General features: G+C 35.0%; 1 protein-coding gene across 2 annotated transcripts; it reads left to right on the top strand.

Annotated features, from left to right (window-relative positions):
• Positions 1 to 2,275: 2,275 nt before the first annotated feature.
• On the top strand, positions 2,276 to 13,538 carry LOC145583315 (putative disease resistance protein RGA3). 2 transcript variants are annotated; one of them, XM_081640543.1, is made up of 5 exons: positions 2,276 to 2,633; positions 9,175 to 12,076; positions 12,205 to 12,271; positions 12,358 to 12,386; positions 13,029 to 13,538. In XM_081640543.1, exons 2-3 carry the CDS (start codon positions 9,254 to 9,256, stop codon positions 12,262 to 12,264), a joined length of 2,883 nt encoding a protein of 960 aa, XP_081496669.1. In that variant the 5' UTR covers positions 2,276 to 2,633; positions 9,175 to 9,253; the 3' UTR covers positions 12,265 to 12,271; positions 12,358 to 12,386; positions 13,029 to 13,538. The 2 variants fall into 2 exon arrangements, with proteins under 2 accessions (XP_081496669.1, XP_081496668.1); XM_081640542.1 differs by lacking the exon at positions 2,276 to 2,633 and adding an exon at positions 8,148 to 8,519.
• Positions 13,539 to 13,672: the final 134 nt, after the last annotated feature.

Here is a 13,672-nt window from a genome sequence, read left to right as displayed (position 1 = left end):
CATTGGTGATATCTTTCAGCTTGTTATTTTTGCTCTTTTTAATCACGTGGGAAGGAAGGGGAATGGGGTAGCCCAATAGCCCCATAAGTTAGCTAATATAAGTAGAGATTATTGTAAAATGAGGGTGTGGATTGAGGAGTTCCCCTAGTGTTGCTAATGCTGTTACTCTTGCTGTACCCTGATTTCTCTCTCTTTTGAATAAAGTTGTTGCGGTGTTTGTGCGTCAAAAAAAAAATGATGATTATGTCTTGATGATTATGTCTTCATCTTTTATTTTGTCACTAAAAGCTTAACCATAGTTGAATTTAAAAAAAAAAGTTTAACCATAGTTAAGAAATTAATAAAAATATTAACATGATACTCTCTCTGTTTTATAATGTTAGCACTATTTACGCATATCGATGCAATTTTTTTATCACAAATAACTTTAATACGCAGTATTACTTTAGCAAAAGTTATAAAAATGACATTTTAATAAAGTACGCATCACCAAGATGAATAAAACTAGAAGATACTCCCTCTGTTTCGGACTGTTCTGAAAAGGAACCGAACCGCTAAAAGCCTGTTATTTTAAAACCGTTAACCGACCCGACCCGATTTTTTAAAACCTGAAACTGAGCCAATCCGAATGTTTGAAAACCGTTAATGAACCATACCCATTATCAAGCCAAACTGATACAACCCGAAACTGAGAACAACCCGAACCAAGTAATTTCGAACCCGATAGCAACCCGACCCATTGTAAACCAAAACCGTTTTAACCCGACAAAAACCCGATAAACCCAAATCGTTTACAACCTGTAACTGGTTAGGATCGAACCGTTTATAACCCGTAATAAGTTATGACCAAACCGTTTACAACCCGTAACCGGTTATAACCGAACCGTTTAAATATTATTATTGATAATTATTATTATTAATTATTATTATGATTAATAAATAGTAATTATTAATATTAATAATTATTAAAATTATTCAAAATAATAAATTATTATCATCAATACAATATTAATCATTATTATTGAATATTAATTATTAATTATTATTTGAAAATAGAGCAGAGTAGAGCAAATTTCTTTTTAGCAGAGCAGCTCTAAAGAATGGGGCCTAAATAATAATCCGTATGATCTACTGGAATAACTAATTAAAGAATATTGTGGATATACTAGAAGATACGGACTATACGTTAACGAAACCAGTTTAAAATTGGCAAAACCAGTTGTCAATCTAACTGAGTTCAACTCGAACCGATTATGACCTGAACGGGTTACAACTCGACCCGATTAGGACCCGATATGTGTTGACCCAAAACCCGCTTTAATCTGACAAATCCCATTTTTAAATCGACCAAATTTAACCCGAATCGATTATGACCCAAACCAATTATAACCCGACTCGAAAAGAAACTCTAATTAAAATAAACCAAACCAAACCGACATGAAATTATTTAAAATCGACCTGAACTGATCCGATAATAATTCCAAATCGTTAAAAACCACCCCATTACTAGAGCTGGGCATGGGCCGGGTCAGCACGCGGGCGGCCCGGGCACGGCACGAGGATGGCCCGGCACGGCACGGCCCGCTGAGTGGCCCGGCCCGGCACGACGGCACGCCCCTCGTGCCTCGTGCGGGCTGCGTTCAAAAAAAAAAATGGCACGGCCCGGCACGAGCCCGTGAAATGGCCCGCCGGCACGGCCCGAGGCACGGCCCGCCAGCACGACCCGTGGAATATGTTATATTGTTATTTAATTTTTGTCTAATACTTATATAGTTATATGAATAATATGATATATAGTAAATTATGAATGAACAATAAATATTAATATAATTTAAACAATATTTAATATAACTTAACTCCATAAAAAATTTAATAATTATTAAATTCAAATATTAAATTGTATAATTATTCAATTCAATTTTTTCTTTCATAAAAAAAATTCAAGTTTTTTTAAAGTTTTTTTTAATTGTTTTTTTTAAAAAAGAAAAAGAAAAAAGGGTAAGCCGTGGGCCGGCACGGTGGCCGGCACGACGGGCGGCCCGGCACGGCACGGTGGGCCGTGCCGTGCCGTGGACAGGGGAAGCTTGAAGGCGGCACGGCACGGCACGGCCCGCCTCCACCGTGGGCCGGCACGGCCCGGCACGACACTGTTCATGGCCCGCCTAGGCACGGCCCACGGTAGGCCCGGCACGGCCCATGCCCACCACTACCCATTACAAATCAAAAATCGATAAACCGTATTCAAAACTGAACCGCAAATCTGATTAACATTCCTACACATGGCTATAATTGAGATTCCCTTAAATTTTTGATAGGCAAAAGATTCTATATGAGACTAATCGAGGGAATATCAATAACACAACAATAGTTCCAATCCTTTACATATTTAAAGACATTTTAAAATTATATTACAAGGCCAAAAGCTAGTGTTCTTTTAAAAACTCCAAAGTAAGAGATGAGGCGAATGATTGAGATAAATAAGTTAAAAATCCCTTTTGGTGTAGTCAATGAAGGCAATTGGATTATGGGTATCATCTGGGTATGAGCTCTGAAGTAGGATCGCTGGGTTGAAGATCTTTCCTTCAAATCATCTTCGTTTCTTCACACCTCCCATTAAAGTTCTTTCATTCCAGGTATGTCTACTTCTTCGACGCTATTTTCCAGAGATATTTACTGTTGTGTCGAATCTGTCGATTAATTTGTACTTTCTTTGAAAAAAAAAACCTAATATTCTAATAACTTGATGTTCCCAAATTAAGTAAACTTAGATATTCTGAAAACTAAACAAATCTGGTATCATAGATTCAATTCCAAAAAAAAATATTCATAGATAATTAGATATCATTCTAACAACAGTATATAACTGTTTAATCCGAAATGCATCCATTGCTCGCATTAGCTCTTGCTGTTACAGGCTTAGGGGCGTTCATTTTTGTCTCTTTTCCATCTTCTTCCTCTTCTCTCTTTCAAGTTAACACTAAAGCGACTTAACGCCCACCACAAACAGTTGCAGAGTTGCCGAAGCGGTCTTCTTCTTTCACCGGTGACTGAAACCTCCTGTTTTTCCCTTGCTTCGTGCTTCATAAGTAGGTGGGGGTAAATACTTTTATGTGGGTTGAGGCTTGGGGGTGAGTGAGGGAATACCTCCAAGTAATTCCCTTATTTTTGGTTTTTAATTTTTTTTTTATCCTTCTCTTTTACATTTATTTGAATATGAGATGTCAGCCTTTGATTTTTCTCATTGAACTTTTTTTTAAGTAATTATCTCATTTTATTTAAATCTTTGTTTTATTAATTTACTAGTTAATCCCGAATTATGCTAGTTTTTTCATTAAATATATGGTTGAATGATATCTTTATTAATGGCATGTTCACAATACAATTGGATTTAATGAAAATTAACACATTTTTCCTTTTTTTTTATTAAGGACCAGTTCACATTTACTGAGCTCAGAGCTGGGGTGGGGTGGGCTGGTCTGGGCTAGCCTGATGTGGCCGTAAGTCTATAGGATCTTAAATGTTAAGATAAGAATTGTTAACTTATTTTCTACCTTGTTTAAAAACAATAAAAATAAAAATAAAAAATTTTGGGCGGAAAATTTTTTTATGAGGTGCTGACACGTTAATTTAGGGATATTATTGATGATTACTTTAGTATGGTATATAGATATAGATTTTTTCTAGCTAGTAGGTTTACTTAATGAGAGCCAGAATCGAAGTCTTTGTTTTCTCATTGAATATTTATTGATCTTTTATGAATAAAAAATATTTTTAGGATTTATTTTTATTTTACCGAACTAATTTACGAATAATAAAAAAAATTAAAAAAAAAAAACTATCCTCTTCTCTCATAAACTCTAGTCTCCGATCCATCGTCAATTTTGAAAGCACTTTTATCGGATTTCACTAGTGGAAAGCCCCAATCTTTATTTTCTTTTAAACTTTTTGTTTCTTAGTTACAATAAACATTTAGTCATACAACATGCTTGAACATCTCTTAAAAAAAATATGCACATAGGAAAGAAATTAAATTCTAGCCTATATGCCCTGTCTTCTCCTACCCAAGCTCACCAACATGCTTATAAAAGCTTTTAACACATATTTCTTACCTCAATCCTTGCTTTCCTGCAACATGAACAAACTAAAAATATTTTTGACTCCTCTTTTTAAAATAAGATTTGAAAATAAGCTTCGAAAAAGATTGAAATTTTTTTTTCGGCTTTCTTAAAAAAAAATTCGGACATTCTTAATAAATAAAAAAAAAATTTCAGATGTTCTTCATTAAAAAAAAAATTCTGCACCTTTTTCTTCATAAAAAAAAAATTGGTCATTCCTAAAATAAAAACAAAAATAAAATTTAAATAAACTTACTTTAACACCGTTTAATTAAATGAGCACTTGGCTAAATTTTAAAACAAAACACTTTAAAACACGTTTTTGTCTTTAGTGGTAATAAAAATCTCAACCTGGCTCTGATATCACTTTGTAACACCCCAATAATTCTCTCTTTAAACCTGAGAGTAACCTGGCTCTGATACCACTTTGTAACACCCCAATAATTCTCTCTTTAAACCTGGGAGTAACCTGAACAATATTCAAGAGAATTACTAGCGTGCTACCGCCACGTGTTCAAACGTTAAGGCTATATCAAAAATTAGCAGCGGAAAACTAAATCAGTTATAAATAAGTTTCAAAACCAATAACCAAAACCAAGTTAAGTTTTACAACTTGGAACCATTAAGGCCCTTATTCAAAACTCAAACCAATAAAAGTAGTATAAAAGTGAAATTAAGTTTAAATAACTTCAAAAATAAACAGCAATAAAAATAAGAAAAGCAACCAACACTCCACTCAAGATCCCACCACCTAGCTACAGATACTGCATGTGTAAGAACCTGTAGTTAATCTGCTCCCCAATATTACAAGTGTAAAAATTGGATCGTCACAGGGTCATTGAAAGGCGAAGGCCATGACCAAAGAAAGACACACAAAGCACGCTGAGTGCATACAATTAAGCTGCGAAACATAATAAGAAATCCCTAGCATGCTACTAATAATCAATCAACACACATCATTAATTTGTAGACTCAACACATGACTCAACTATCAATTTACTAAGACTCCATTAGTTAAAAGTAGTTAACTCATCATTTTTATTCATTGATTAAGCAATAGACAAGGTTGTCCAACCCATGCTCCATTTGGAACATCAATAAAAGAAAACCCCATGCCTCATTTCGGAAACATCAATAAAACATCCAACGACCACGTGCGCGACTCCGTGACCATAGCTAGTATGAGATCTCATCTAACTCCTAGTTTTGAAAAGTATTTAAAATAAGAGACTCGTAGATCAGACGGCCTCGAGAAAAGCGCATGGCTAATACCCTTTTACCCCAACCCCTGATTGTCATTACTCAGAGTTTTATTGCTCATCCATGTTGCAATTTACGTGATTTACAAGTTTAAACTTGGTGATGACTCATATGCAAGCAATATAATCAATCCAATATCCATTCAATCAAGTACACCAAATTTCCAATTCAATTCTTGATTAATTAGTGACAAGCAATGTTCATTATTGGTTCCTTTAACTACCTCGGTGTATAAACACCTTGAGTGCATAAGGCACCCCCAAAACCTTAACCTCGTCTCATAGGACTTGAATTCTTCCTTTACTCATTTTATTTCAATAATCATGAATGAGTAATAAATAAATCATTTCACATATTCACATACCTTTGCCTCTAAGCGCATCTTGAAAAATTAATGCATAAATAATATTTGCAAAGTAAAATAGTGCACATCATACGGAAATCACAATGTATAACCAATCATTCCCAGTCTTCTCTATACATGATACTAAGTTCGCGATACATCCCTAAACATGCTTCTAAAGGCAAGGTTTCGTAACTCGTACGTACCTTGAGTAAACGAATTGGTATGCCACTTTACTCACTAAAAATCACCTTCTATAAACTCATCTCCTAAACCAAACAACGAGAATTAAATTAATACCCAAGCTAATAAATTTACAGCAATACTATCTTATTTAAAAACCTTCAAAATCCACTTAAATAACACTTTAAAACCTTCCCTTTAGTTAAAATTAAAGGCTTATATATAGTTTTTTAAATTTTCTTCATAAAAACCTTAAAATATACTCTTATACATGAAATTACAGCAAGTTTAAAGTTTAATAAAAATCTGAAAATTATTTTAAAACCCCTAATAATCTCCCTTTTTAATGGGTAATTGAACCTTCTTTATAAAACATCAAAAGTAGTACTTAGAAACTATTTCCAGCACTTTAGATTAATTAAAAACCCTTCAAAACTTTATCAACACATCACTTTTATACTCAATTAAAAGTCTCATAGAAAATAATCACTTCCTAAAAAAAAACAACCAACAATTAATATTATAATATGATGAAAAGCCTCTTAAAACTTCAATAAAAACATATATTTATGCTTAATTAACTTTAAACATAATTAATTTTATTAATCAAACTCAAGGATAAAATTTTAAGCATAAAAAAAACTTCGTTAAAAATCAAAAACTGCCTGAAAATCATATTTAGAGGCTGAATTTGGCCACGAGAGGGTGGTGCTCACTACAAAAGGTAGCGAGTCTTTCTTAAAACGTTGTTTCCAAATGGAAAACACTACTTTTTTTTATCAAAATCGGATGAGTTCAGAACCTGATCGGGATTAATATTAACGAACGGAAATCTAAAAATTAAAACACGAATTTACGTGTTCAAAATAATCTGGAATTAAGTTAAACTAATTAGTAGTTATAATCACCAAAATTTCAAACTAATTAGTAGGATTTATTTTTATTTTACCGAACTAATTTACGAATAATAATAGAGAGAAAAAAAAAAAAAAACCTATCCTCCTCTCTCTCCTCTAACTCTAGTCTCCATTGTCAATTTTGAAAGTGCTTTCATCGGATTTCACCAGTGGAAAACCCCAATCTTTATTTTCTTTTAACCTTTTTGTTTCTTAGTTACAATAATGCTTCCCCCGAAAGAAATGGTGTATCTCCTTCGAAAAACAAAGTTTTTTCAATCTCCTTTGAAAGACAAGATTTTTCGGGCTCCTTCGAAAGATAAGGTTTTATTTGTGTCTAATTTGGTCTTCGGTTTTGCGGGACTATGATTGATTATGGCTCGGATTCGTGTTACAGAATCAGCACAAAAATTTACTTTCTCACAAAATTGCAAAGCGACGACGGATTCACTCAAAAAGTTGTGTGAGACAACGAATCAAAAATGTGCCGAATTGTTATATTTATGTACTTGGATTCTTAGCCTGTCCCCGATTAATTTTTGTTTGATTTTGTTAAATTTATTTTCATTATCGATAGTTTTCTATTGCAGATGTCGTATGATTTAATTAATGATATTTTGTGTCCTTTTAGGACTTCTTTAAAAAAAAAATTATTTTTATTAACTGAACCTATATTTCTACTAAATTGAATTTTGTTTTTACTAAATATTAGTAGTAATGTTTGAAGGGAAAGAGAGCAATGCCTAGTTGTATTTTTATTCTCATATATAAAACCAATAATATACTCCGTACAAGACAAACCGTTACAACTAAAGAAAAATGGATGGAGTAGTTTTAAACTCTAACTTTGGCATTTAATTTTAGATTAAATACCACTTGAGGCTTTGAGGGTACTAGTTCACCCAAGGTACTCATGTTTCAAAAGTTTTAAAGAGATATTCAATCCACTACAACAGGTAAACATTTGCTAAAATAAAAAGGAAAATAAAAAAGCTGACATAGGCCCCGTTTGGTTTGATATAAAATATTTTCAATGAAAAATTAGTTTTTATGGAAAACAAATTTTCAAGGTAAATCACACTTGCAAATTAGTTTTCCATTGTTTGGTCGCATACAAGAAAGGTAAAAAATAGGAGTGGCAATGTGAGGATGGATGAGAGGGATGTAAAAAAAAGGAGGTAAGGAGAAGAGAGAAAAATGTGACTTTCCTTGTTTTATAAAGGAAAATGTTTTCAATCATTAAGAATATAATTTTCTATCCTTGGGAAAATTGTTTTTCACCTCTTCACAAACCAAACAAGTGAAAATGGGAAAATCATTTTCCATGAAAATATTTTACATCAAACCAAATGAAGTCATTGATGAAGAAGGTATTAATATTTGGTATTCTTGATAATTAAGGGTAGGAGAGAGAAACTGAATTTAATTAATAAATTGAAAACAACCACTCAGGCACCACCAACAGCAGCCACCTTTCTTTAAACACCATTCTTGCACAGTGCGTCTCCAATTTCCAAACGCTCACACCGTCTTCTTCATCGTCCCTTACCTTCCCTCTTCTCTGAACACACCTCTTCATCTACGAAGCTCAACCTCAATCATCAATGGCGGCCCTGTTCTTCCTCTGCTGCTGCTTCTCTCTCTTCTTCTCCAACGACCTCCAAGGATTCCAGTGCACCCCTTTATCATTCTGTCCTCATAAAATGCCGTAAAGATGTCGTTGTAAGTTGCTTTATGCACTAATTTACATTTTAGAAAGTGGGGTTCCTTTAGAAGTTGAGACAACATTTGAATTTATTTGGTTTTTGATTGATAAATGTTGGAGGAGAAATATTTCTGAAGAATTTAGTCCGTAATTTCACCGAAAACTGTCTCTTGGGATTTATCGTTAAGCTTGTTTGATATATGTATGCGTTAATTGTGGTTTAAACCGTTGGAATTGTGGTTTATAGAGGAATGAATTGTGGATTTAATTTGTACACTGAGACTCTGAGAGGGGTTGGTTTCAAGCAGATGTTGGGCGGTTTTGGTGTGGATGATGTCGGGCGACGGTTGCAAGGTGGCTGCAGTTGGTGGTGCCAGAGTCGTAGTGTTCAATTTATTAACTAAATTCACTTTCTCTCTCCTACCCTTAATTATCAAGAACACCAAACATTAGTACCTTCTGCATTTATGTTTTATTTTTATTTTTTATTTTTCCTTTTATTTTAGCAAATGTTAGTAGGTTACTTATGGGTTGAGTACCCTCTTTGAAACTTCTCAAACTTCAGTTGGCTGAAACTTTTGACAAAAATTAGTACCCTCAAGTGTTATTAACTCTTTAATTTCATCTTAGTTTTATCACAATGTTCAAGCTATAATGCAAATTTCACCCTAGGAAGGAGCCCATCCATTTGAGAAAGGAGCTGAGTGTACACCATCAATCCATCATATATATATCTTCAATTTCAGCTACTATGGAAGCTGCATTTCAATCTGCCTTTGCTTCAAGTTTACTTCAGAACTTAATCAAACTGATTGGTGTCATTCAAGTTGAATACAAGAAATTCCAAAGGGGTGAGGAAGCACTGAAAACGCTAGAAACAACTACCATAAGAGCACGGGACCTGTTCAACAGCGTAAACACCTTTCAATTGGATGATAGCATTCGACTTTGCTTGCAAGATCGACTTGACACTGTGGCTGTTCTTTGCTTAGATGCAGAAGATTTGATTGAAGATATACTCGATGCTGTCACTCAGAACTCTTCTTCCAAGAAACCAATGCTTAATTCCATGTTTAAGCATGCAAAAAGGTTTCATTGGCCATCTGAGATTCAGGAGCTACAAAGAAAACTAGACAGAGTATTTGAAGAAGTGAAGTCCATCATTGAGCTTATTGGCCAAACCAAAGCTCAAAATACATTTCGTAATGGTGAATCTAATATGAAGCTGTTACTAGTGCCTTTAATTGGAAGGGAAAAAGACAGTACGGATATCATCCAGAAGCTGACCTCAGTTGATGCTGAACATAATGGAGTATCCATCATAGGTATGGATGGACTTGGAAAGACAATGCTTGCTGAAGCCATCTTGTCTGACAAAAGAATTTCAGAGCGATTTTGCCATGTAGTACGAGTTTATTTGGTTGAGGGATGCTTTGAATGCAAAGAAGCAACTGAGCAACAAGGGTCAATTACTGGCAACAATGGGATCAAACAACAAAACCAAAGGTTGTTGATCCTATTCGACAATCTGCTTGATATACAACTCACTGAGTGGAATGACTTCTGGGGTCACATTACAACACAACGGTCTAAATACACAGAGATTAAGATCCTCATCACTACTTTCAATCCACGAGTTTCACAAATAACTCGTACAGCTGCATATTACTTGAAGCGTTTATCAAAGGAAAAGTGCACACAGGTCATTGTGAATAATGCACTCATGCTGAATACGAATTTGCCTGAATTGCATTTGTCGACAATTGCTGACACCCTAGCAGCGAAGTGTGAAGGCTTGCCTCTGCTTGCTAGAACTCTTGGGATGGTCCTAGGTCAAGATAACATGAATGAATGGGCAAAGAGGTTGAACAAGGAGTTGCGAGATATGCCTGATGTAAAAAGGGATATTGTTTCAACCTTGAGGTTGAGCTATCAAACTATGCAACCTCAGCTGCAGAGGTGTCTTGCTTATTTCTCACTCTTTCCTCATAAATACTCCTTCAATATGGATGATTTGATTCATCTTTTGGTAGCAGAAGGGATTATTCAGCTCGATAAAGGCAAAGAATATTTTAGTGATTTACAAGGCATGTCAATACTTCAACATTTGGAGAATGGAGTTGTAAACCACACCGGAAAACCAATATATGAGCTGCACAAATTCAGCCACATATTTTCTCAATTGGATGCTTCAAAGATATGTCTGCGACTTGAAGGAGGTGCGTCATCTCTAAGTGATTCCTCAAAGATTGAAAATGTTCGTCACTTGTCTTTGTTGTGTGGCGATATTCAACTTACAACATGGACTAAACTTGAGAAATTCAAGCGTTTGAGGACTTTTCTTTCTCTCAATGATAGAAGGATTGGTCCTGTGCCCCGCCAGCTTTTCAAGGCACTAGTGCGCCTTCGTGTATTGAAACTGAAAAAAACCGATATTATAGAGCTTCCAGACTCCATACACAGGTTGAAGCGTCTACGAAACCTTGATATTTCTTTTACTCCCATAAACAAATTACCTGAGACACTCTGTAAACTTTCCAACTTGCAATTCCTCAATCTCACAAACACTTTACATCTTTTCCATTTACCACAAAAATTTCAAAAATTGACTAATATGTTGTGTCTTGATTGGGAATTAAGTGACATAATCCGGCTTCATCTACCATCCCACATTGGAAACCTTCGTAGCCTTCAGACCCTCCCTCTGTTCATTGTGGGTGATAGTCTTGAAGGATACAGTATTTCGGAGTTGAAGAATATGAATTGTCTTAAAGGGTCAATTTGCATCCGATATCTTGAATATGTCCAAAATCGAGCCATGGCAAAGGAGGCCATGCTTAGCAACAAGTTGTTGCTAGAAAAGATAGAATTGCAATGGATGAGATTGGTGGATGCAACTATTGCCGAAGAGGTACTCGCAGGCCTAGAACCTCATGTTTGTTTGAGAGAGTTGCATATGATAAACTACAGTGGCAAGCTGTTTCCAGAATGGATTTGTGATCCATCGCGAAGCCTTCAAAAGATACACTTGATGAAATGTCCATCATGTGAGGTCTTGCCAGCACTTGGTGAGCTTCAAACTCTTAAGACTCTTGTCATTGAGGAATTTGCCAGTGTAACAGCTGTGGATCGCTGCTTTTGTGGAACATCCAGTGTTACTAGGGACATCTATTTTCCATCATTGGAATCACTGACGTTCAAGAAGTTGGTGCAACTCCGGAATTGGACAGGATTGGAAGCAAATGACATGCCTCGCCTTCGAATTCTCAAAATTGAACATTGTCCTGAGTTCATCAACTTGCCTTCACTCAAGAAACTTACTTCTTTAGTTGAATTAAAGATTGAACGTTGCGCAACAATGAGATCATTGCCAGAGCTACCTTCTTCTCTCAAGTCACTCAAGATAAGAGAGAGTAATTTACTCAAAGATCGATGTGCTATTGAAGGTGAAGATTGGGAGAAGGTAGATTGTATTCCATATGTAGAGATTGATGACACAAGGATCCCAACATCGGGTGCCAACAATAATGTCCCAACACCGCCTACTCGGCCACATCAAAACATTGTTTACCAGGTTGGTATTATTCTAGTTGCAATTTGTGTCTAAAATATAAATGTTGCTACGTAGCTTCAACCTTTACTTTTTTTGTTGAACTAAATGACCAAACTTCAGCCTAGTCTTACTAAAGCAAATTGATTCAGGGATATCAACTTGTCAAGGACAACATTGGAGCATTTAGCCGACTCATTTTGAGGGATTAGCACACAGGTTATTTTTTTCAAATTTGATTCTTAGTAGTTAAAACGATAGGATAATGTCGGTCCTTAACTTTTTACTTCTCCCTGATTTTGCAGGAGAAACAGAGTAAGTAAACTCAGAGCAGGTATATTGTTTTCTTTCTTAATTTATACATAATAGTCTATGAAATGTTTTCGGAGAATTGAGGCATTACTGCATCTAATTTCATTTCTCGTTCGTTCGTGCATGCATAGACTAGTTGTGTTGATAATTGAAAGTGATTAATGATTGAACATCATTCATGGCTAGTTCATTTTCATATTTGCCGAGGTTAGACTTAGGTATGTTTAAATACATTAATCGTGTGCCTAATTAAGTTGATCGATCCTGGATTATCACCTGAGTCTGTGTTGGTTGGGCTCAGGGATGGATCTTGGCTCAGGCCGACGGGGGCTTGACCCTCCCAAGATGATTCTTTTTTAGTACTCCTGAAGTCCTGATTAGATAGTTGAATGATCTTGGCTCAGGTATATGTTGCCCTGTAAGGATATAAAAAGGTGTGGCATTGATCTATTTTTAAAGTGGATTGCGTGCTTTACTTTAGAGAGTTTTTGTGATCTACTGAATATGTAATGAAATTTGAGATTAGTTGAATTACAATCTGGAAGTTGCCTTTAGTTTGAGTACTTTCAATATTGTTTTTTATTTCTTGTTCCCAAATATTAAGAAAACAATTTGTGCTAACTGATCAATTTACTTTTTTTTTTTTTTCCTGTACGTGTCCAAGAGATGTGCAGTGGTATGTAGCAGCTAGCTTGCTTGGCATCCTTCATTGTCCTAGCTCGCAACTGATGACGATTATTTCTCTTGATGGAAGAGTCTCAAGGCATATATCATATGCCTTTATTCGTAACTGAGCATCCCTTTTTACAAAAATAGGTGAAGCTCCTAAGGCATGGGAAAGAAGAGCTATACATTTGACATTGGCTAAATATGTGCATTTCTTTGCTTTAATTTGGGGGAACTTTGCGGCAATTGAATAACTATTATGGTGGTATACTACATGAATATTTCACACGTATTTATTTATGTTATTGTAACAAGTATTGTTGTAACAAGTCAAGTCTCTTTCCTCCGGAGCAACAATATGCAGGGCTGTTTCAAGGGTTCTCATTACTAATCGTTGTTTTTTACGGTTTAAAAGGATATTTTCTTAATTATATCCTATAACTACTAGTTTGGTGTCCCGTGAGATGTCCGGGTTATTTATTGAATTTTAAGATAAACTTTTTATCTATGTGCCAAGTTTTAAATTATATAATTGATACAAAATTAGTTAGGAATTGATGTAATTTTGTGACGATTTAAATTAAACTAAATGACTTATGATAATATTGATGAAAATGTTTGATTTAAAAAATTATAAATAAA

Source organism: Chenopodium album, chromosome 15 (assembly GCF_948465745.1).
Source record: "Chenopodium album chromosome 15, dcCheAlbu1.1, whole genome shotgun sequence".
Classification (NCBI taxonomy): domain Eukaryota; kingdom Viridiplantae; phylum Streptophyta; class Magnoliopsida; order Caryophyllales; family Amaranthaceae; genus Chenopodium; species Chenopodium album.
The sequence above is the reverse complement of the archived record's forward strand: the minus strand, read 5'-3'. Positions and strand labels throughout refer to the sequence as shown.

What these genes read in the sequence shown, in the direction of transcription:
- LOC145583315 (XM_081640542.1), top strand. An exon ending in ATCAAAACATTGTTTACCAG is followed by an intron (nt 12,077 to 12,204) that starts GTTGGTATTATT and finishes AAATTGATTCAG; the next exon opens with GGATATCAACTTGTCAAGGA.